General features: G+C 36.4%; 2 protein-coding genes across 2 annotated transcripts in view; both read right to left on the minus strand.

Annotated features, from left to right (window-relative positions):
* The window catches only part of LOC125764939 (non-canonical poly(A) RNA polymerase protein Trf4-1), a 132,496-nt gene that overhangs the window by 82,069 nt on the left and 24,642 nt on the right, over positions 1-25,785 (minus strand). The gene's annotated exons all lie outside the window — the stretch shown is intronic.
* Positions 215-25,468, minus strand: LOC125764820 (transmembrane protein 26). The gene is given in 6 exon segments (XM_049429424.1): positions 215-512; positions 1,862-2,119; positions 2,434-2,511; positions 22,690-22,897; positions 22,944-23,706; positions 25,460-25,468. Coding segments are annotated over 6 exon segments (1,614 nt in total).

Here is a 25,785-nt window from a genome sequence, read left to right on the forward strand (position 1 = left end):
TGGGGCACTTGGCACTTGGCTGTTGTTTGCAGGCCGAGATTTATCATTCCGCATGTTTGGGGCCAACAAAATCAAAAGAAAACAACACCATCACCCTACTCCATGGGAAAAGGTGACCAGTCCAAAGTAGGGGTTTTCTTTTGACTTCACAGCGGAAAGGAAATTTTTCGTTAGATCGCATCACACGCATACACACAATTGTATGTTTGCTTATTTATTCCGACCCGGAAGAGGACCCGCTACTGCTGGATGCTGACGATGAGCCCGTACCCGACGACGAACCTTCCGGTGGTGGTGGTTTCGATTTCTTCTTCCGTCCGCTGGATGTTTTTTCGTGGATTATCTCAAAGCTACCGCCGCCCGTATCGCCCGTTCCGTTGCGTCGCTTTCGTTGATGGCGCGCGTCGGTTCCAGTGTGGCCACCATCCTCGCTACGATCGCTATCAAATGAGGTTCGGTGCTTTCTACGGTTGCTGCTCTGCTTAGTGTCCGTGTGGCGGGTTGAAGATTTTCTGCGAATCACGTTAGGTGGGGAGGAAATAAAAACACAAGAATAATAAAACGTACACCGTCGGGAGGAAGATGGTAATGATAAAGGATGGCAACATGTATATTTATATCGAAGCCTAGACTAACGTATAGACGGCCTAGCTTCGAGGATGTGAAGCCCGTTCCGGGTTTGGTGGAGCATTATTCCGGTTATAAGTTATAATGGAATAAAACTCCATCGAGGTGGAAACATTGCTCTCTTCATCTGGTGTGATCCTATGAAAGACTCACACTCACGTCCACCATATCATCTCGCGTATGACATTGCAGGGTTTTCAATCATATAAGAGAATATTGCAATCATATAGATGAATCGCGCAAATCAATTATAAATTATTAATTATTGTTTATTTTATTACATGATTACGGCTTTTGGATTATTAATTATTGTTTATTGAAATTATTCATCATGAGTTATTGGACTAGCACGTTTATTTTAATTAATGTTCATTAAAATTTTTAATGGAAAAGTGGGAAAAATTAATTCACTACTAACTGAACTACTATTCACTATCGAATGCTACTTTGACGATCAATGAATGTTCACTCATAGTACCGCGTGATTCCGCTAGAGGGCGCTTGTGCCCGGAATTATTAATGAGAATTAGAGCAAAAGGATCTTTATTATCGAATATGATATGATTGCAATATTCTCTAATGTGCTTGGAAAACCCTGTAATGGCATGTTTTTCTTTTTTTCTTATCGCAAGTAGCACATCATCGTACGGTGTAGGGAAGGAGACACACTTATCTCGCTTTTAGTACACGGTTTTACGGAACTGTGTGATATCCTATTTGTACTCCTCACACTTTGAAACATTTATTGTGCGTACACATGTATGATTGTAGCTAGGAACAGCTTGTACCCGTGTACGTTAATTTGCTCGGCATCGGAAGCAACGGAACACGACCGTTACGGGATATCTTTCTCAATTAATATTAATCCAAAAATGCCGTCATTTCCGTTCGAGATATTTGTATCTGCCTTAGAGGCATTGGATGGATGCGGAAGAAAATTTTTCCCCTTGAAAAAGGGGTTAGGGAGTATTACAATGAAATAGGATTACGTACGATCGAGCATTAGTCCGTCGTACACGAAAGGCGTTTGTTACTGTCAAGAGCTGCCGGGGATAAAAAAGGGATTTTTTCCAAGAATCAGGATCAATAGGGTAGTTTGTTTTTTTGCTCTTACGGCACAATTTATCATTTAAAGTTGTGTTTAAACATTTGTTTTGTGAGGTATCTAAAACTGATAGACCATTGTGAACCTTTTCTTGTGTGTGTTTTTTGTTTCCATATGGAGCTCTTTTACCTGTCCTTCGTGTCTTTCGAACGACGTTCTTCACTTTTCCCACGACGCCCACCAGTTCGTTCCGACTCGGACTGATGGAGATCATCATCCGCAACACCATCGCTATAGATCGGCGGTGGTAATGGATCGTCCTCATCCGACTCGGTTCCGGGCGGCAGCGGCGGTGACTTCACCGTTGATTTCCGCAGACGCCGCTGCTCGGCCGTAGTCTGACTGCTGGCCGTCGAGTAGCCAGTGTCCTTGCGGGACGAGGACGACCTGCGAGTGGGAAAACGGAACGTCAGAAGGAAACGAAGCAGAAGAAGCCCTTCCCCGGGCAAGGGAGCATAATGATGATGATGAGGTTTGACAGTCGTTTTTTTTGCGAAAGACACTTGTACTAATTGAGCCCAAAATGCGCAACAGTGGCGTGCCGTCACGGCTTGACTAATTGCGCATAATTAATCGTACTCACGGCACAAACAGCCTGTTATGGCACACCGTTGGCTCCGTGGTGGATTAGTTGTGACTCGACTAGGGGGGAAGGCTTTTGTTTAGGAAATGAATGCTTTTGTCGTTTGACTAACGCTTACCGACTTTTCCGCGAATGTTTCGACTTTCGTCCTCCTTCCTGTTGGTCTGGTTCATCATCACCAATATCTGCCACTTTCCTGCGGGCAAGAGAGAATGAGATAGTGAGATGTAAGATGAATAGAGGGAAAAGACGGGCCTTCCCACATCGATCTACTTTGATGAGGATGGTTCGTTCCCATTTTCCTGGAAAATAACTCACAAACTGGTTGCGGCTGCTTCATAGCCCGATTTGTATCCCAAAAACCCCGTCCCGAATAGTTAAGTTCCATCATTGATGAAAGACAGGGGGCGAAAAGTTTTGATATAAATGCCCACGCTCATGACCGGAGTTTCAGCCCGATAATAAAGCCATTTGCAGTAAAATCCTTTTTTTTCCTGAAAAAGCAACCGAAAAAACCCTTAATTCCATTCACTCGCTTGAAGAAACGAACGAACCACGGGTTTGCTTCTCGGTTGAATACTTTCACGATCACAAACAGACGATACACCTCATAAGTCGCATTAAAAGTGCATCGTTTTGCCACAATATGAGATGAAGTTGGTAGCAAGTTTAAAAATGGCCACCACAGACAACGCAACAAGTACAGGTGCATCGGTGCTTTTATTGTTCCGGCAAACTGGGCACAACTTCTGAGAACAACAGTTCGCGAAAGTAGGAGATTGCCTTGGTTGGCAACATGGCAAAACTTTGATTAGCTCCCGCAGGATCACTTCTGAGGGGGGGGGGAAGTTACAGTCTCGAGGATGGCCACACTATACACGCAGGCCAAGTTGCACTGTTTGGAGCAAAGCTTTTCAAGAGTTAACTTATCTTCCGGTACTCTCGAAGCTCACGAAACTTTCCACCAAATGGAAAAGATAGGGCAAGTTCTAGCTTACCGGCGAGAAATGAAATTTACAATCGAAGGAATTTTAAATGCCACGCTTGCGTTGTAGAAACGTCAGCCCCCGTTCTCATCGGATTTCTTATCAGTTTCGTGTCTAGGAGCAAACGGAATCAAACTAATTATGCTGGAAGCCAATCCTATTAACATGAATCTTTAAACAACTGTTGCTTTGGCTGAGAATTTGGTAGAAGTTTGTTTAGGAAAGCTTTCCTGTGTAACTTTTAGACACATTTGAAAGATTAGTTGGATTTTTTTCTTCTTATTAAAAGTGTTGCATTTTTAATGAGTACAGTTTGCAGTGGTATGGAAAAAATGTTTGTTAATTTAAATTCTTCTGCTTTAAACAAACAATCTTCTGTTTGATTTTCTCCTGGAGGAAGGGAAAGATATCGTAAACATTCGTGCGATCTTTCCGGGCTTCATTACGCGATACGCATAAAACCCACGGCAAATAAACCGTTCGTGCGTACTTTCTTGCTCGCGGCGAAAGATTCAATTTAGCAACGAGAAGTATCTTTTCGCACACGTTTGCTTCTGATACACCGGAATCACGTCCACTGAAGCTAAATCGAATCAAGGGGTTTATTTCCATTTCACCGTGCCACTATTACCATATCGTTGATGGGCCAGTTTCGAAAGCTCTTTGGCGTCGACAATTTCGACTGAATGGTAGCCACGGATGGCGGTCCTCATAACCATATCAATCCTTTTGAAATAATCGATAACGCGTCACACGAAAGTGGGAAAGGGTTTTTCCACCAGCACCTAACATCGTTCTCGACCGCAGCTTTTCATACGCAACCGGATGAGGGCCTCTTTCCGAGACGCGACAGGCTGGTTTCCTGGTGTGCTTCTGTAACTTTTAGTCACCACTTCGCCCTTTTGCTTCCCATTCCATCTCTTTCTCTCTCGTGTAGCTTTTTCAAAGACACAGGAAAATGGCATCGATTCAGACTTGCTACTTCCCGTGGCCTACATTCAGGCGCATTGCTACTGCCACACTGCCAGAGTGTCGGCGTTCGCTTGGCGGACGGGATGATTAATGTTTGTTCCCTTGGGGTGCTTTCCTTACCAGCCAAAGTGTTGCCGAGGGGCCAGAAGAGAGAGTGAGTTTCGCGTACATCCCGGAAAAGGGCAGGTTAACGATTCTGGTTGTGATATGAAGATTCGTGCGCGCAAAAACGCAACGAAGGCTTTTACGTGACCGCTTGTCTCGGGTTTTGTGAATTGTGGTGGAAAGGTTAACACGAAACAAATGGCATGTAATTAGTGATCGCTGTTAGATAATGTAGGTAGAAGGAATATTTACACTTTTTGTCTTACCTTCCGGTGTCAGTCAAGCAAGCAGGACAAAGTTGTTTTAAATTGATTCCCAGTTTTATAAACTTACAAAACGAAGGAAAAGTAAGCTTCTGTCTTTATGATTGAAAGACTTACCGTAAAGCTTAGCTCCGTAATTTTAGTGTCTCAAGGTTCAAATAACGACATGAAATGGAGTATCTTCCTTTACACAAATTGGATAATTATGTTTTAACAAGCAAACATTTAATCCGCTTTTCTCCGTACAATAAAATGATACGCACACAAGAGATGAGAAAAACAACTCTTTTGAGTGAGCCATCTAAGAGTGAATGAATTGTTATTGGGAGTCTACTCGTTTGACGACTCTTTTCGTAATCATAAAAAACCCGGCATAAATTCTCAGTTAGGGTCTCCAAAAAAGACTCCCCCCGATCAGCACAGAAAAAAGAGTCGCTAAAACTCCTGTGTGAAAGAAACTAGTGTTGGGTCAAGTACCTCTTTTGCAAGAGCGGAGCGCATCGCTCTCGCCCTCTAAAGTGTGCGGTGCGCTTGAGGTAGCTCCACACGGAGCGCTGGACACAGGAGCGATTCCTGCGATACAGCTACCTCTTTTTCCCGTGAGCTGTGCGGGAGCGCGCACAACAAGATGACCGGAGCGATTGAGAACCTCTTTCGCGCTTGACCCACTAGCTATAGCCTTAGGAACATTTTCAAATTTTTTGTTTTTTTTTATATTTTTTTTGTTTTTTATTCTTTAATTTTATTTAAAGCACTATTTGAGTGAAAAGAAACTTATTGCAACAAATTCGCATTAAAAAAATCAATTTATAAAATTTTGCTAAATTTTCCAAAAAAAGGTAAGTCTATAGCCTTGAGAAATTTTCAAATTTTTACATTTTTTTGTTTGAAAACAAAAGAAGAAAATGTAACCATTGTTGCCATCTATCGACCACAGGTTAAAGATTGGAGATCCGTTGGATACCGACCGAGTTATAGGCAAAATTTGGTGCAAAAATAAAGAAAATTTTACATTTTCTCCAACAGGGTAAGGAACAGACATCTGAGGGCACGGCCGTCCAAGAAGAAAATGTAGCCATTGATGCCATCTATCGACCACAGGTTAAAGATTGGCGATCCCTTGGATACCGACCGAGTTATAGGCAAAATTTGGTGCAAAAATGAGGAAAATTTTCATTTTTTTTCTTCAATTTTTTGAATTTTTTATTATTTTTCACTCTTTTTTTTATTTCAAGCATTATTTGAGTGAACAGAAACTCATTGCAACCCATTGGCATTAAAACAAATCAATTTAATTTTTTTTGCAAAATTTCCCAAAAAAAACGTAAGGGGTAAGCCTTATGAAATTTTCGAGTTGAAATTTTTTTTAATATTTTTTTCTGATTTTTTATTCTTTGTTTAATTTAAAGCACTATTTAAGTGAAAAGAAACTTATTGCAACAAATTCCCATTAAAATATATCACATTTATAAATTTTGCTACATTGGTGAAAAATGAGGAAAATTTTACATTTTCTCAAACAGGGTAAGGAACTTGGTTCCTCGAATAACTTCTGGCACAGACATCTGAGGGCATGGCCGTCCAAGAAGAAAATGTAGCCATTGTTGCCATCTATCGACCACAGGTTAAAGATTGGCGATCCCTTGGATACGGACCGAGTTATAGGCAAAATTTGGTGAAAAAATGAGGAAAATTTTCATTCTTTTCAATTTTTTGATTTTTTTTATGATTTTTCACTCTTTTTTTTATTTCAAACATTATATGAGTGAACAGAAACTCATTGCAACCCATTGGCATTAAAACAAATCAATTTAATTTTTTTTGCAAAATTTCCCAAAAAAAAACGTAAGGGGTAAGCCTTATGAAATTTTCGAGTTGAAATTTTTTTAAAATTTTTTTTCAGATTTTTTATTCTTTTTTTAATTTAAAGCACTATTTAAGTGAAAAGAAACTTATTGCAACAAATTCCCATTAAAATATATCACATTTATAAATTTTGCTACATTGGTGAAAAATGAGGAAAATTTTACATTTTTTCAAACAGGGTAAGGAACTTGGTTCCTCGAATAACTTCTGGCACAGACATCTGAGGACATGGCCGTCCAAGAAGAAAATGTAGCCATTGTTGCCATCTATCGACCACAGGTTACAGATTGGAGATCCGTTAGATACCGACCGAGTTATAGGCAAAACTTGGTGCAAAAATGAGGAAAATTTAACATTTTCTCAAACAGGGTAAGGAACTTGGTTCCTCGAATAACTTCTGGCACAGACATCTGAGGACATGGCCGTCCAAGAAGAAAATGTAGCCATTGTTGCCATCTATCGACCACAGGTTAAAGATTGGAGATCCGTTAGATACCGACCGAGTTATAGGCAAAACTTGGTGCAAAAATGAAGAAAATTTTACATTTTCTCAAACAGGGTAAGGAACTTGTTTCCTCGAATAACTTCTGGCACAGACATCTGAGGGCACGGCCGTCCAAGAAGAAAATGTAGCCATTGGTGCCATCTATCGACCACAGGTTAAAGATTGGCGATCCCTTGGATACCGACCGAGTTATAGGCAAAATTTGGTGCAAAAATGAGGAAAATTTTCTTTTTTTTTTCAATTTTTTGAATTTTTTTATGATATTTCACTCTTTTTTTTATTTCAAGCATTATTCGAGTGAAAAGAAACTCATTGCAACCCATTGACATTAAAACAAATCAATTTAATTTTTTTTGCAAAATTTCCCAAAAAAAACGTAAGGGGTAAGCCTTATAAAATTTTCGAGTTGAAATTTTTTTAAAATTTTTTTTCAGATTTTTTATTCTTTTTTTATTTTAAAGCACTATTTAAGTGAAAAGAAACTTATTGCAACAAATTCCCATTAAAATATATCACATTTATAAATTTTGCTACATTGGTGAAAAATGAGGAAAATTTTACATTTTTTCAAACAGGGTAAGGAACTTGGTTCCTCGAATAACTTCTGGCACAGACATCTGAGGACATGGCCGTCCAAGAAGAAAATGTAGCCATTGTTGCCATCTATCGACCACAGGTTAAAGATTGGAGATCCGTTAGATACCGACCGAGTTATAGGCAAAACTTGGTGCAAAAATGAAGAAAATTTAACATTTTCTCAAACAGGGTAAGGAACTTGGTTCCTCGAATAACTTCTGGCACAGACATCTGAGGGCACGGCCGTCCAAGAAGAAAATGTAGCCATTGTTGCCATCTATCGACCACAGGTTAAAGATTGGCGATCCCTTGGATACCCACCGAGTTATAGGCAAAATTTGGTGCAAAAATGAGGAAAATTTTCTTTTTTTTTCAATTTTTTGAATTTTTTTATGATTTTTCACTCTTTTTTTTATTTCAAGCATTATTTGAGTGAACAGAAACTCATTGCAACCCATTGGCATTAAAACAAATCATTTTAATTTTTTTTTGCAAAATTTCCCAAAAAAAAACGTAAGGGGTAAGCCTTATGAAATTTTCGAGTTGAAATTTTTTTAAAAATTTTTTTTCTGATTTTTTATTCTTTTTTTATTTTAAAGCACTATTTAAGTGAAAAGAAACTTATTGCAACAAATTCCCATTAAAATATATCACATTTATAAATTTTGCTACATTGGTGAAAAATGAGGAAAATTTTACATTTTTTCAAACAGGGTAAGGAACTTGGTTCCTCGAATAACTTCTGGCACAGATATCTGAGGACATGGCCGTCCAAGAAGAAAATGTAGCCATTGTTGCCATCTATCGACCACAGGTTAAAGATTAGAGATCCGTTGGATACCGACCGAGTTATAGGCAAAACTTGGTGCAAAAATGAGGAAAATTTTCATTTTTTTCAATTTTTTGAATTTTTTTATTATTTTTCACTCTTTTTATTATTTCAAGCATTATTTGAGTGAACAGAAACTCATTGCAACCCATTGGCATTAAAACAAATCAATTTAATTTTTTTTGCAAAATTTCTCAAAAAAAACGTAAGGAGTAAGCCTTATGAAATTTTCGAGTTGAAATTTTTTTAAAATTTTTTTTCAGATTTTTTATTCTTTTTTATTTTAAAGCACTATTTAAGTGAAAAGAAACTTATTGCAACAAATTCCCATTAAAATATATCACATTTATAAATTTTGCTACATTGGTGAAAAATGAGGAAAATTTTACATTTTTTCAAACAGGGTAAGGAACTTGGTTCCTCGAATAACTTCTGGCACAGACATCTGAGGACATGGCCGTCCAAGAAGAAAATGTAGCCATTGTTGCCATCTATCGACCACAGGTTACAGATTGGAGATCCGTTAGATACCGACCGAGTTATAGGCAAAACTTGGTGCAAAAATGAAGAAAATTTTACATTTTCTCAAACAGGGTAAGGAACTTGGTTCCTCGAATAACTTCTGGCACAGACATCTGAGGACATGGCCGTCCAAGAAGAAAATGTAGCCATTGTTGCCATCTATCGACCACAGGTTAAAGATTGGAGATCCGTTAGATACCGACCGAGTTATAGGCAAAACTTGGTGCAAAAATGAAGAAAATTTTACATTTTCTCAAACAGGGTAAGGAACTTGTTTCCTCGAATAACTTCTGGCACAGACATCTGAGGGCACGGCCGTCCAAGAAGAAAATGTAGCCATTGGTGCCATCTATCGACCACAGGTTAAAGATTGGCGATCCCTTGGATACCGACCGAGTTATAGGCAAAATTTGGTGCAAAAATGAGGAAAATTTTCTTTTTTTTTCAATTTTTTGAATTTTTTTATGATTTTTCACTCTTTTTTTTATTTCAAGCATTATTCGAGTGAAAAGAAACTCATTGCAACCCATTGGCATTAAAACAAATCAATTTATTTTTTTTTGCAAAATTTCCCAAAAAAAACGTAAGGGGTAAGCCTTATGAAATTTTCGAGTTGAAATTTTTTTAAAATTTTTTTTCAGATTTTTTATTCTTTTTTTATTTTAAAGCACTATTTAAGTGAAAAGAAACTTATTGCAACAAATTCCCATTAAAATATATCACATTTATAAATTTTGCTACATTGGTGAAAAATGAGGAAAATTTTACATTTTTTCAAACAGGGTAAGGAACTTGGTTCCTCGAATAACTTCTGGCACAGATATCTGAGGACATGGCCGTCCAAGAAGAAAATGTAGCCATTGTTGCCATCTATCGACCACAGGTTAAAGATTAGAGATCCGTTGGATACCTACCGAGTTATAGGCAAAACTTGGTGCAAAAATGAAGAAAATTTTACATTTTCTCAAACAGGGTAAGGAACTTGGTTCCTCGAATAACTTCTGGCACAGACTTCTGAGGGCATGGCTGTCCAAGAAGAAAATGTAGCCATTGGTGCCATCTATCGACCACAGGTTAAAGATTGGCGATCCGTTGGATACCGACCGAGTTATAGGCAAAACTTGGTGCAAAAATGAGGAAAATTTTCATTTTTTATGTAATTTTTTGATTTTTTTATTATTTTTCACTCTTTTTTTTATTTCAAGCATTATTTGAGTGAAAAGAAACTCATTGAAACCCATTGGCATTAAAATAAAACAATTTAATTTTTTTTGCAAAATTTCCCAAAAAAATCGTAAGGGGTAAGCCTTATGAAATTTTCGAGTCGAAATTTTTTTAAAAAAATTTTTCAGATTTTTTATTCTTTTTTATTTTAAAGCACTATTTAAGTGAAAAGAAACTTATTGCAACAAATTCCCATTAAAATATATCACATTTATAAATTTTGCTACATTGGTGAAAAATGAGGAAAATTTTACATTTTTTCAAACAGGGTAAGGAACTTGGTTCCTCGAATAACTTCTGGCACAGACATCTGAGGACATGGCCGTCCAAGAAGAAAATGTAGCCATTGTTGCCATCTATCGACCACAGGTTAAAGATTGGAGATCCGTTAGATACCGACCGAGTTATAGGCAAAACTTGGTGCAAAAATGAAGAAAATTTTACATTTTCTCAAACAGGGTAAGGAACTTGGTTCCTCGAATAACTTCTGGCACAGACATCTGAGGGCACGGCCGTCCAAGAAGAAAATGTAGCCATTGTTGCCATCTATCGACCACAGGTTAAAGATTGGCGATCCCTTGGATACCCACCGAGTTATAGGCAAAATTTGGTGCAAAAATGAGGAAAATTTTCTTTTTTTTTCAATTTTTTGAATTTTTTTATGATTTTTCACTCTTTTTTTTATTTCAAGCATTATTTGAGTGAACAGAAACTCATTGCAACCCATTGGCATTAAAACAAATCATTTTAATTTTTTTTTGCAAAATTTCCCAAAAAAAAACGTAAGGGGTAAGCCTTATGAAATTTTCGAGTTGAAATTTTTTTAAAAATTTTTTTTCAGATTTTTTATTCTTTTTTTATTTTAAAGCACTATTTAAGTGAAAAGAAACTTATTGCAACAAATTCCCATTAAAATATATCACATTTATAAATTTTGCTACATTGGTGAAAAATGAGGAAAATTTTACATTTTTTCAAACAGGGTAAGGAACTTGGTTCCTCGAATAACTTCTGGCACAGATATCTGAGGACATGGCCGTCCAAGAAGAAAATGTAGCCATTGTTGCCATCTATCGACCACAGGTTAAAGATTAGAGATCCGTTGGATACCGACCGAGTTATAGGCAAAACTTGGTGCAAAAATGAGGAAAATTTTCATTTTTTTCAATTTTTTGAATTTTTTTATTATTTTTCACTCTTTTTATTATTTCAAGCATTATTTGAGTGAACAGAAACTCATTGCAACCCATTGGCATTAAAACAAATCAATTTAATTTTTTTTGCAAAATTTCTCAAAAAAAACGTAAGGGGTAAGCCTTATGAAATTTTCGAGTTGAAATTTTTTTAAAATTTTTTTTCAGATTTTTTATTCTTTTTTATTTTAAAGCACTATTTAAGTGAAAAGAAACTTATTGCAACAAATTCCCATTAAAATATATCACATTTATAAATTTTGCTACATTGGTGAAAAATGAGGAAAATTTTACATTTTTTCAAACAGGGTAAGGAACTTGGTTCCTCGAATAACTTCTGGCACAGACATCTGAGGACATGGCCGTCCAAGAAGAAAATGTAGCCATTGTTGCCATCTATCGACCACAGGTTACAGATTGGAGATCCGTTAGATACCGACCGAGTTATAGGCAAAACTTGGTGCAAAAATGAAGAAAATTTTACATTTTCTCAAACAGGGTAAGGAACTTGGTTCCTCGAATAACTTCTGGCACAGACATCTGAGGACATGGCCGTCCAAGAAGAAAATGTAGCCATTGTTGCCATCTATCGACCACAGGTTAAAGATTGGAGATCCGTTAGATACCGACCGAGTTATAGGCAAAACTTGGTGCAAAAATGAAGAAAATTTTACATTTTCTCAAACAGGGTAAGGAACTTGTTTCCTCGAATAACTTCTGGCACAGACATCTGAGGGCACGGCCGTCCAAGAAGAAAATGTAGCCATTGGTGCCATCTATCGACCACAGGTTAAAGATTGGCGATCCCTTGGATACCGACCGAGTTATAGGCAAAATTTGGTGCAAAAATGAGGAAAATTTTCTTTTTTTTTCAATTTTTTGAATTTTTTTATGATTTTTCACTCTTTTTTTTATTTCAAGCATTATTCGAGTGAAAAGAAACTCATTGCAACCCATTGGCATTAAAACAAATCAATTTAATTTTTTTTGCAAAATTTCCCAAAAAAAACGTAAGGGGTAAGCCTTATGAAATTTTCGAGTTGAAATTTTTTTTTAATTTTTTTTCAGATTTTTTATTCTTTTTTTATTTTAAAGCACTATTTAAGTGAAAAGAAACTTATTGCAACAAATTCCCATTAAAATATATCACATTTATAAATTTTGCTACATTGGTGAAAAATGAGGAAAATTTTACATTTTTTCAAACAGGGTAAGGAACTTGGTTCCTCGAATAACTTCTGGCACAGATATCTGAGGACATGGCCGTCCAAGAAGAAAATGTAGCCATTGTTGCCATCTATCGACCACAGGTTAAAGATTAGAGATCCGTTGGATACCGACCGAGTTATAGGCAAAACTTGGTGCAAAAATGAGGAAAATTTTCATTTTTTTCAATTTTTTGAATTTTTTTATTATTTTTCACTCTTTTTATTATTTCAAGCATTATTTGAGTGAACAGAAACTCATTGCAACCCATTGGCATTAAAACAAATCAATTTAATTTTTTTTGCAAAATTTCTCAAAAAAAACGTAAGGGGTAAGCCTTATGAAATTTTCGAGTTGAAATTTTTTTAAAATTTTTTTTCAGATTTTTTATTCTTTTTTATTTTAAAGCACTATTTAAGTGAAAAGAAACTTATTGCAACAAATTCCCATTAAAATATATCACATTTAAAAATTTTGCTACATTGGTGAAAAATGAGGAAAATTTTACATTTTTTCAAACAGGGTAAGGAACTTGGTTCCTCGAATAACTTCTGGCACAGACATCTGAGGACATGGCCGTCCAAGAAGAAAATGTAGCCATTGTTGCCATCTATCGACCACAGGTTACAGATTGGAGATCCGTTAGATACCGACCGAGTTATAGGCAAAACTTGGTGCAAAAATGAAGAAAATTTTACATTTTCTCAAACAGGGTAAGGAACTTGGTTCCTCGAATAACTTCTGGCACAGACATCTGAGGGCACGGCCGTCCAAGAAGAAAATGTAGCCATTGTTGCCATCTATCGACCACAGGTTAAAGATTGGCGATCCCTTGGATACCCACCGAGTTATAGGCAAAATTTGGTGCAAAAATGAGGAAAATTTTCTTTTTTTTTCAATTTTTTGAATTTTTTTATGATTTTTCACTCTTTTTTTTATTTCAAGCATTATTTGAGTGAACAGAAACTCATTGCAACCCATTGGCATTAAAACAAATCATTTTAATTTTTTTTTGCAAAATTTCCCAAAAAAAAACGTAAGGGGTAAGCCTTATGAAATTTTCGAGTTGAAATTTTTTTAAAAATTTTTTTTCTGATTTTTTATTCTTTTTTTATTTTAAAGCACTATTTAAGTGAAAAGAAACTTATTGCAACAAATTCCCATTAAAATATATCACATTTATAAATTTTGCTACATTGGTGAAAAATGAGGAAAATTTTACATTTTTTCAAACAGGGTAAGGAACTTGGTTCCTCGAATAACTTCTGGCACAGATATCTGAGGACATGGCCGTCCAAGAAGAAAATGTAGCCATTGTTGCCATCTATCGACCACAGGTTAAAGATTAGAGATCCGTTGGATACCTACCGAGTTATAGGCAAAACTTGGTGCAAAAATGAAGAAAATTTTACATTTTCTCAAACAGGGTAAGGAACTTGGTTCCTCGAATAACTTCTGGCACAGACTTCTGAGGGCATGGCTGTCCAAGAAGAAAATGTAGCCATTGGTGCCATCTATCGACCACAGGTTAAAGATTGGCGATCCGTTGGATACCGACCGAGTTATAGGCAAAACTTGGTGCAAAAATGAGGAAAATTTTCATTTTTTATGTAATTTTTTGATTTTTTTATTATTTTTCACTCTTTTTTTTATTTCAAGCATTATTTGAGTGAAAAGAAACTCATTGAAACCCATTGGCATTAAAATAAAACAATTTAATTTTTTTTGCAAAATTTCCCAAAAAAATCGTAAGGGGTAAGCCTTATGAAATTTTCGAGTCGAAATTTTTTTAAAAAATTTTTTCAGATTTTTTATTCTTTTTTATTTTAAAGCACTATTTAAGTGAAAAGAAACTTATTGCAACAAATTCCCATTAAAATATATCACATTTATAAATTTTGCTACATTGGTGAAAAATGAGGAAAATTTTACATTTTTTCAAACAGGGTAAGGAACTTGGTTCCTCGAATAACTTCTGGCACAGATATCTGAGGACATGGCCGTCCAAGAAGAAAATGTAGCCATTGTTGCCATCTATCGACCACAGGTTAAAGATTAGAGATCCGTTAGATACCTACCGAGTTATAGGCAAAACTTGGTGCAAAAATGAGAAAAATTTTACATTTTCTCAAACAGGGTAAGGAACTTGGTTCCTCGAATAACTTCTGGCACAGACATCTGAGGGCACGGCCGTCCAAGAAGAAAATGTAGCCATTGTTGCCATCTATCGACCACAGGTTAAAGATTGGCGATCCCTTGGATACCGAACGGGTTATAGGCAAAATTTGGTGCAAAAATGAGGAAAATTTTCATTCTTTTCAATTTTTTGAATTTTTTTATGATTTTTCACTCTTTTTTTATTTCAAGCATTATTTGAGTGAACAGAAACTCATTGCAACCCATTGGCGTTAAAACAAATCAATTTAATTTTTTTTGCAAAATTTCCCAAAAAAACGTAAGGGTGTAAGCCTTATGAAATTTTTGAGTTGAAATTTTTTAAAAAAATTTTTTCAGATTTTTTATTCTTTTTTTATTTTAAAGCACTATTTAAGTGAAAAGAAACTTATTGCAACAAATTCCCATTAAAATATATCACATTTATAAATTTTGCTACATTGCTGAAAAATGAGGAAAATTTTACATTTTTTCAAACAGGGTAAGGAACTTGGTTCCTCGAATAACTTCTGGCACAGACATCTGAGGACATGGCCGTCCAAGAAGAAAATGTAGCCATTGTTGCCATCTATCGACCACAGGTTAAAGATTGGAGATCCGTTAGATACCGACCGAGTTATAGGCAAAACTTGGTGCAAAAATGAAGAAAATTTTACATTTTCTCAAACAGGGTAAGGAACTTGGTTCCTCGAATAACTTCTGGCACAGACATCTGAGGGCACGGCCGTCCAAGAAGAAAATGTAGCCATTGTTGCCATCTATCGACCACAGGTTAAAGATTGGCGATCCCTTGGATACCCACCGAGTTATAGGCAAAATTTGGTGCAAAAATGAGGAAAATTTTCTTTTTTTTTCAATTTTTTGAATTTTTTTATGATTTTTCACTCTTTTTTTTATTTCAAGCATTATTTGAGTGAACAGAAACTCATTGCAACCCATTGGCATTAAAACAAATCATTTTAATTTTTTTTTGCAAAATTTCCCAAAAAAAAACGTAAGGGGTAAGCCTTATGAAATTTTCGAGTTGAAATTTTTTTAAAAATTTTTTTCTGATTTTTTATTCTTTTTTTATTTTAAAGCACTATTTAAGTGAAAAGAAACTTATTGCAACAAATTCCCATTAAAATATATCACATTTATAAATTTTGCTACATTGGTGAAAAATGAGGAAAATTTTACATTTTTTCAAACAGGGTAAGGAACTTGGTTCCTCGAATAACTTCTGGCACAGATATCTGAGGACATGGCCGTCCAAGAAGAAAATGTAGCCATTGTTGCCATCTATCGACCACAGGTTAAAGATTAGAGATCCGTTGGATACCGACCGAGTTATAGGCAAAACTTGGTGCAAAAATGAGGAAAATTTTCATTTTTTTCAATTTTTTGAATTTTTTTATTATTTTTCACTCTTTTTATTATTTCAAGCATTATTTGAGTGAACAGAAACTCATTGCAACCCATTGGCATTAAAACAAATCAATTTAATTTTTTTTGCAAAATTTCTCAAAAAAAACGTAAGGGGTAAGCCTTATGAAATTTTCGAGTTGAAATTTTTTTAAAATTTTTTTTCAGATTTTTTATTCTTTTTTATTTTAAAGCACTATTTAAGTGAAAAGAAACTTATTGCAACAAATTCCCATTAAAATATATCACATTTATAAATTTTGCTACATTGGTGAAAAATGAGGAAAATTTTACATTTTTTCAAACAGGGTAAGGAACTTGGTTCCTCGAATAACTTCTGGCACAGACATCTGAGGACATGGCCGTCCAAGAAGAAAATGTAGCCATTGTTGCCATCTATCGACCACAGGTTACAGATTGGAGATCCGTTAGATACCGACCGAGTTATAGGCAAAACTTGGTGCAAAAATGAAGAAAATTTTACATTTTCTCAAACAGGGTAAGGAACTTGGTTCCTCGAATAACTTCTGGCACAGACATCTGAGGACATGGCCGTCCAAGAAGAAAATGTAGCCATTGTTGCCATCTATCGACCACAGGTTAAAGATTGGAGATCCGTTAGATACCGACCGAGTTATAGGCAAAACTTGGTGCAAAAATGAAGAAAATTTTACATTTTCTCAAACAGGGTAAGGAACTTGGTTCCTCGAATAACTTCTGGCACAGACATCTGAGGGCACGGCCGTCCAAGAAGAAAATGTAGCCATTGGTGCCATCTATCGACCACAGGTTAAAGATTGGCGATCCCTTGGATACCGACCGAGTTATAGGCAAAATTTGGTGCAAAAATGAGGAAAATTTTCTTTTTTTTTCAATTTTTTGAATTTTTTTATGATTTTTCACTCTTTTTTTTATTTCAAGCATTATTCGAGTGAAAAGAAACCCATTGCAACCCATTGGCATTAAAACAAATCAATTTAATTTTTTTTGCAAAATTTCCCAAAAAAAACGTAAGGGGTAAGCCTTATGAAATTTTCGAGTTGAAATTTTTTTAAAATTTTTTTTCAGATTTTTTATTCTTTTTTTATTTTAAAGCACTATTTAAGTGAAAAGAAACTTATTGCAACAAATTCCCATTAAAATATATCACATTTATAAATTTTGCTACATTGGTGAAAAATGAGGAAAATTTTACATTTTTTCAAACAGGGTAAGGAACTTGGTTCCTCGAATAACTTCTGGCACAGATATCTGAGGACATGGCCGTCCAAGAAGAAAATGTAGCCATTGTTGCCATCTATCGACCACAGGTTAAAGATTAGAGATCCGTTGGATACCGACCGAGTTATAGGCAAAACTTGGTGCAAAAATGAGGAAAATTTTCATTTTTTTCAATTTTTTGAATTTTTTTATTATTTTTCACTCTTTTTATTATTTCAAGCATTATTTGAGTGAACAGAAACTCATTGCAACCCATTGGCATTAAAACAAATCAATTTAATTTTTTTTGCAAAATTTCTCAAAAAAAACGTAAGGGGTAAGCCTTATGAAATTTTCGAGTTGAAATTTTTTTAAAATTTTTTTTCAGATTTTTTATTCTTTTTTATTTTAAAGCACTATTTAAGTGAAAAGAAACTTATTGCAACAAATTCCCATTAAAATATATCACATTTATAAATTTTGCTACATTGGTGAAAAATGAGGAAAATTTTACATTTTTTCAAACAGGGTAAGGAACTTGGTTCCTCGAATAACTTCTGGCACAGACATCTGAGGACATGGCCGTCCAAGAAGAAAATGTAGCCATTGTTGCCATCTATCGACCACAGGTTACAGATTGGAGATCCGTTAGATACCGACCGAGTTATAGGCAAAACTTGGTGCAAAAATGAAGAAAATTTTACATTTTCTCAAACAGGGTAAGGAACTTGGTTCCTCGAATAACTTCTGGCACAGACATCTGAGGACATGGCCGTCCAAGAAGAAAATGTAGCCATTGTTGCCATCTATCGACCACAGGTTAAAGATTGGAGATCCGTTAGATACCGACCGAGTTATAGGCAAAACTTGGTGCAAAAATGAAGAAAATTTTACATTTTCTCAAACAGGGTAAGGAACTTGTTTCCTCGAATAACTTCTGGCACAGACATCTGAGGGCACGGCCGTCCAAGAAGAAAATGTAGCCATTGGTGCCATCTATCGACCACAGGTTAAAGATTGGCGATCCCTTGGATACCGACCGAGTTATAGGCAAAATTTGGTGCAAAAATGAGGAAAATTTTCTTTTTTTTTTCAATTTTTTGAATTTTTTTATGATTTTTCACTCTTTTTTTTATTTCAAGCATTATTCGAGTGAAAAGAAACTCATTGCAACCCATTGGCATTAAAACAAATCAATTTAATTTTTTTTGCAAAATTTCCCAAAAAAAACGTAAGGGGTAAGCCTTATGAAATTTTCGAGTTGAAATTTTTTTAAAATTTTTTTTCAGATTTTTTATTCTTTTTTTATTTTAAAGCACTATTTAAGTGAAAAGAAACTTATTGCAACAAATTCCCATTAAAATATATCACATTTATAAATTTTGCTACATTGGTGAAAAATGAGGAAAATTTTACATTTTTTCAAACAGGGTAAGGAACTTGGTTCCTCGAATAACTTCTGGCACAGATATCTGAGGACATGGCCGTCCAAGAAGAAAATGTAGCCATTGTTGCCATCTATCGACCACAGGTTAAAGATTAGAGATCCGTTGGATACCTACCGAGTTATAGGCAAAACTTGGTGCAAAAATGAAGAAAATTTTACATTTTCTCAAACAGGGTAAGGAACTTGGTTCCTCGAATAACTTCTGGCACAGACTTCTGAGGGCATGGCTGTCCAAGAAGAAAATGTAGCCATTGGTGCCATCTATCGACCACAGGTTAAAGATTGGCGATCCGTTGGATACCGACCGAGTTATAGGCAAAACTTGGTGCAAAAATGAGGAAAATTTTCATTTTTTATGTAATTTTTTGATTTTTTTATTATTTTTCACTCTTTTTTTTATTTCAAGCATTATTTGAGTGAAAAGAAACTCATTGAAACCCATTGGCATTAAAATAAAACAATTTAATTTTTTTTGCAAAATTTCCCAAAAAAATCGTAAGGGGTAAGCCTTATGAAATTTTCGAGTCGAAATTTTTTTAAAAAATTTTTTCAGATTTTTTATTCTTTTTTATTTTAAAGCACTATTTAAGTGAAAAGAAACTTATTGCAACAAATTCCCATTAAAATATATCACATTTATAAATTTTGCTACATTGGTGAAAAATGAGGAAAATTTTACATTTTTTCAAACAGGGTAAGGAACTTGGTTCCTCGAATAACTTCTGGCACAGATATCTGAGGACATGGCCGTCCAAGAAGAAAATGTAGCCATTGTTGCCATCTATCGACCACAGGTTAAAGATTAGAGATCCGTTGGATACCTACCGAGTTATAGGCAAAACTTGGTGCAAAAATGAGAAAAATTTTACATTTTCTCAAACAGGGTAAGGAACTTGGTTCCTCGAATAACTTCTGGCACAGACATCTGAGGGCACGGCCGTCCAAGAAGAAAATGTAGCCATTGTTGCCATCTATCGACCACAGGTTAAAGATTGGCGATCCCTTGGATACCGAACGAGTTATAGGCAAAATTTGGTGCAAAAATGAGGAAAATTTTCATTCTTTTCAATTTTTTGAATTTTTTTATGATTTTTCACTCTTTTTTTATTTCAAGCATTATTTGAGTGAAAAGAAACTCATTGCAACCCATTGGCATTAAAACAAATCAATTTAATTTTTTTTGCAAAATTTCCCAAAAAAAACGTAAGGGGTAAGCCTTATGAAATTTTTGAGTTGAAATTTTTTAAAAAATTTTTTTCAGATTTTTTATTCTTTTTTTATTTTAAAGCACTATTTAAGTGAAAAGAAACTTATTGCAACAAATTCCCATTAAAATATATCACATTTATAAATTTTGCTACATTGGTGAAAAATGAGGAAAATTTTACATTTTTTCAAACAGGGTAAGGAACTTGGTTCCTCGAATAACATAACATCTATCGACCACAGGTTAAAGATTGGAGATCCGTTAGATACCGACCGAGTTATAGGCAAAACTTGGTGCAAAAATGAAGAAAATTTAACATTTTCTCAAACAGGGTAAGGAACTTGGTTCCTCGAATAACTTCTGGCACAGACATCTGAGGGCACGGCCGTCCAAGAAGAAAATGTAGCCATTGTTGCCATCTATCGACCACAGGTTAAAGATTGGCGATCCCTTGGATACCCACCGAGTTATAGGCAAAATTTGGTGCAAAAATGAGGAAAATTTTCTTTTTTTTTCAATTTTTTGAATTTTTTTATGATTTTTCACTCTTTTTTTTATTTCAAGCATTATTTGAGTGAACAGAAACTCATTGCAACCCATTGGCATTAAAACAAATCATTTTAATTTTTTTTTGCAAAATTTCCCAGAAAAAAACGTAAGGGGTAAGCCTTATGAAATTTTCGAGTTGAAATTTTTTTAAAATTTTTTTTCAGATTTTTTATTCTTTTTTTATTTTAAAGCACTATTTAAGTGAAAAGAAACTTATTGCAACAAATTCCCATTAAAATATATCACATTTATAAATTTTGCTACATTGGTGAAAAATGAGGAAAATTTTACATTTTTTCAAACAGGGTAAGGAACTTGGTTCCTCGAATAACTTCTGGCACAGATATCTGAGGACATGGCCGTCCAAGAAGAAAATGTAGCCATTGTTGCCATCTATCGACCACAGGTTAAAGATTAGAGATCCGTTGGATACCTACCGAGTTATAGGCAAAACTTGGTGCAAAAATGAAGAAAATTTTACATTTTCTCAAACAGGGTAAGGAACTTGGTTCCTCGAATAACTTCTGGCACAGACTTCTGAGGGCATGGCTGTCCAAGAAGAAAATGTAGCCATTGGTGCCATCTATCGACCACAGGTTAAAGATTGGCGATCCGTTGGATACCGACCGAGTTATAGGCAAAACTTGGTGCAAAAATGAGGAAAATTTTCATTTTTTATGTAATTTTTTGATTTTTTTATTATTTTTCACTTTTTTTTTTAATTCAAGCATTATTTGAGTGAAAAGAAACTCATTGAAACCCATTGGCATTAAAATAAAACAATTTAATTTTTTTTGCAAAATTTCCCAAAAAAATCGTAAGGGGTAAGCCTTATGAAATTTTCGAGTCGAAATTTTTTTAAAAAATTTTTTCAGATTTTTTATTCTTTTTTATTTTAAAGCACTATTTAAGTGAAAAGAAACTTATTGCAACAAATTCCCATTAAAATATATCACATTTATAAATTTTGCTACATTGGTGAAAAATGAGGAAAATTTTACATTTTTTCAAACAGGGTAAGGAACTTGGTTCCTCGAATAACTTCTGGCACAGACATCTGAGGACATGGCCGTCCAAGAAGAAAATGTAGCCATTGTTGCCATCTATCGACCACAGGTTACAGATTGGAGATCCGTTAGATACCGACCGAGTTATAGGCAAAACTTGGTGCAAAAATGAAGAAAATTTTACATTTTTTCAAACAGGGTAAGGAACTTGGTTCCTCGAATAACTTCTGGCACAGATATCTGAGGACATGGCCGTCCAAGAAGAAAATGTAGCCATTGTTGCCATCTATCGACCACAGGTTAAAGATTAGAGATCCGTTGGATACCTACCGAGTTATAGGCAAAATTTGGTGCAAAAATGAGGAAAATTTTCAATTTTTTCAATTTCTTGAATTTTTTTTATAATTTTTCACTCTTTTTTTTATTTCAAGCATTATTTGAGTGAACAGAAACTCATTGCAACCCATTGGCATTAAAACAAATCAATTTAATTTTTTTTGCAAAATTTCCCAAAAAAAAACGTAAGGGGTAAGCCTTATGAAATTTTCGAGTTAAAAATTTTTTAAATTTTTTTTTCTGATTTTTTATTCTTTTTTTAATTTAAAGCACTCTTTAAGTGAAGAGAAACTTATTGCAACAAATTCCCATTAAAATATATCACATTTATAAAATTTTGCTAAATTTCCCAAAAAAACCTAGGGATATAGCCTTAGGAAATTTTCAAATGGGAGCGCATCGCACAATCGCTCCTGTGTGTAGCGCTCCTCTGGAAAACCTCTTTTTCCCGTGGGCTGTGCGGGAGCGCGCACAATAAGATGAGCGGAGCGATTGAGGTACCTCTTTCGCTCTTGACCCAACACTAAACGAAACTCGTTCAGTGCAACGTTTCAACTCACTATCTCACTCTTACTCACTTTGCACTTCTCTAACGCATACACACACACTCTCTTTTTTCGATGATTTCAGCACAAAAGCACGATCGTACTGGTGTAAACTAAATTAGTTAACCTAAATTAATGAGCCTTTACTTGAGTTTAGCTGCCTTTGAAAAAGCTTCCCATCGGCCAATGGAACGGCGAATGGAAACTAATTTCCTTTCCTCGTGTACAGTCAACATGTGAGGCATAAGTGTGCTTACCGTTTGCTAATTTTCCGCTGCTTTTGCTGCCGTGTGGCTGATTGTTCTGCCTTTGCGCGCATCTTCAGCCGTCGTTTGTTGGCCGCTGCTTTTCTGTTTTCCGAATTCACCACATACAATCGGTACAGCTGGAGTAGTATTACGAGTGTGTTTTTGCCTGTTTTTTTTTAAAGAGAAAAATGTACTGTAATCGTTTCATCGCCCAGAGGTAGAAGAGTGATGGCACTAGCGAAGGAAAGTCGACAGACCATAATCGGGGAAGATAAATCACTCACAGGTAAAGAAGATGTTCATGTAGGTGATGATTTTGTAGTGCACGATGATGAGCAACCGGAAGGTAAGGAATGGTGCGTCCTGCAGCAAAATGTTAAGCGCAATGCCCCACACATCGATATTGCAGCAGGCCACATTGCAGCAGTTTGCATCGTCGCCCGCTTCCTGACCGGCGCGCGATTGCGTTCCACCGCCCCGTGGCTTGCGGGCCCGTGTCGCCGACAGGACGATGGTGAACTGTAGCAACGACCAGGACCATATGCTGAGCGTTAGCAGCACCAGCACCGGTTCGTTCGCTATCTTCGCATCCTTGAAGGAGTCAAAAAACTCGATAATGTCTGCCGCCGTTCCGATGTACACTAGCAGCAGCTGGCTGAGCTGGTCCCGGGTTAGATCTCCCTTCGGCAACATCCAACGGCCAATGATGAGCACCAGCATGAGAAACTGCTCGATCAGTGTGACCCACATTTCCGCCGTTAGCTGTATATCCGGCAGTTGAATCTTGACGCCCAGCATTTTGTTCAGATCCTTCAGATCCTTCCCGACCGTGGCGGCAAGATTGATCGTTTCGTTCAGCATCTGATCCTGGTAGCGTGTTCGCTTGTCCAACTTGTCCAGCTCCAGCAACCAGATAGCGGGCACAATGCTGGACAGGTAGAGAAAAACCGATGGACAGAACCTTGCGATGGTGGCAAACGCAGAAAACCCAATTAACTTACAAGCAAAACGGGCTCCACCGTGACACTACAAATGTTTATTTTAATTTACGTAAAAGAAATTTTTCTTCATCGAATCATAATGCCAACAAACACTAAAAAAATGAATAATGTTAAGCTTGCCATTAATCCTAATGTATCAGTGTGAACCGTTGACTTTCGGAACCGGATTGCTCCCAATGTACCGCCCTAAATCAACAAAAATGTAGCTGTCTGCAAAGAAAAACTTTCCCATTAAAAGTGCCCCCGTACCCACCCACCCAAGGTGTCCGGGGGTGGAACTGTTATCATTTAGGAAGGTTGCTGTCTTCGTTAAATGATTACGTGAGCGTAAAAAGGGAAAGTTGCTAAAAATTGCTCAGGATTTGTATATTTAATCAAAATTTGGCTAAAGTCTGAAACACGACCCCCCCCACTCACGGTCACTCATCTGCGTGTCAATTTTTCGTACAGGGTGATTCGGAGACTATGCAATGTGGCCTGAATTTGATTTTTTTTTACAATTACTATTAAATTGTAAGGAGGTTTTCGCATAGTGAAAAGTGATTTATTCATCGAGGAACCAAGTTCCATACGCTGTTTGTGAAACCGTAAAATTTTCCTCATTTTTGACCCAACTTTGCCCCATAGCTCCGCCGGTATCCAAGATATCGCCACACTTTCTTCTGGCCATGGCTAGATGGCACTTGTGGCTACATTTCGTCCATGCACCACTAATCGCTACCATGTCTGTGGCCGGAGCTATTCGCGAAAGCTCCAACGGATCGCCAATCTTTGACCTGTGGTCGATAGATGACACCAATTGCTACATTTTTTTCTTCTACGGCCATGCTCTCAGGTGTCTGTGTCTCGAAACATAATTAAAAAACACGCAACCGATTTCGAACCACCCTGCACGAAAAAAAGTCACTCAAATGAGTGCCCGTGAGTGGGGGGGGTCGTGTTTCAGACTTTAGCCCAAAATTTATGTTTTTTGTTTTGTTTGTAAGTTAAGATTTTTTTTTTAGCCTGGTAGGACCTTTGTCCAGAAATTCTAATTCTTTCCTGAAGGTTTTAAAGCACATTTGATAGGCAGAATGAATGTGCAAATTACTCCTATTCTAATCATTCTAATGTTACGTCTAACCGTAGAATCTTCATAAAACTTCATGAGTCAAGGTCTTCTGTTTTACATTATATTAGACAGCATTTGGAGCGCCCAATCAATGAGGCATCTTAAGGCAAAGTTTATACTCATTTATGTCACTCATTCACTAAACTGAAGTCCGTTAAAGTATAGACAAAAAAACCCACGCACAGAGCTCTGTAGTAAATTCGATTTTTCACAACTTGAGATAAGGCCCAACTTTCTGCACAACTTTCCTTTTTGTTTCGCCAACAGCCTAGCTGCTTTGCCACATCGCACCATAGGATAAAGACACCAATGCGGTAACTTTACAAGACATGGCACGAGCAGTGTAATTTCACTTCTTTTCAACCACCTTTACACCTATCCACATTTCAGTAGGAACATTTCCATCCATTGAATGAATCCCAACAATAGCACCAGACAGAAAACGGCAGCGAAGGTGAAAAAATAGAATCACTTTAAGTACGGTACGATTCCATTCCCCAAAGTGGCTGTGGTCGTCGTCGTTCCTGTTTCAGGCACGGGTATGCCATACAGCAGGAAATTAGATTTTACGGTTACCATTTTGTTTTGCATCTTCCAAACGTCCCCCACTTCCCCCCCCCCCATCCCAGAAAAGGGATGACAGCTTCCCGTCCGGTTACGTTCTTACCAGCGCCATTCCTGGTTCTTTTTGATCGCCAGCGTAAAGATGCCTTCGATAAAAAGCACTCCGATCGGAGCGCATAGACACCAGTAGATGGGTTCCTTCTTGTTTTGGGTCACCTGCCAGATCGCAATGAACCCGTGGGCTGCGAACAGTATTCTCGTCAGCGTAGCTTTGAACGTTGCGAGCAGTTTTGCCATTTTGCCGTTTTGCCGTTATCACTATTATCGCTGTACGTTGATCGGTTTTTAGATGGTTTGCGACTGACTGCGCTTTAAACTGGTTTTGCTCACCCGTTCCCGGGTTGTTTGTCAACAAATATTGACCAATTT

The sequence above is a fragment of the Anopheles funestus genome, chromosome 2RL (assembly GCF_943734845.2).
Source record: "Anopheles funestus chromosome 2RL, idAnoFuneDA-416_04, whole genome shotgun sequence".
NCBI classification, from domain to species: domain Eukaryota; kingdom Metazoa; phylum Arthropoda; class Insecta; order Diptera; family Culicidae; genus Anopheles; species Anopheles funestus.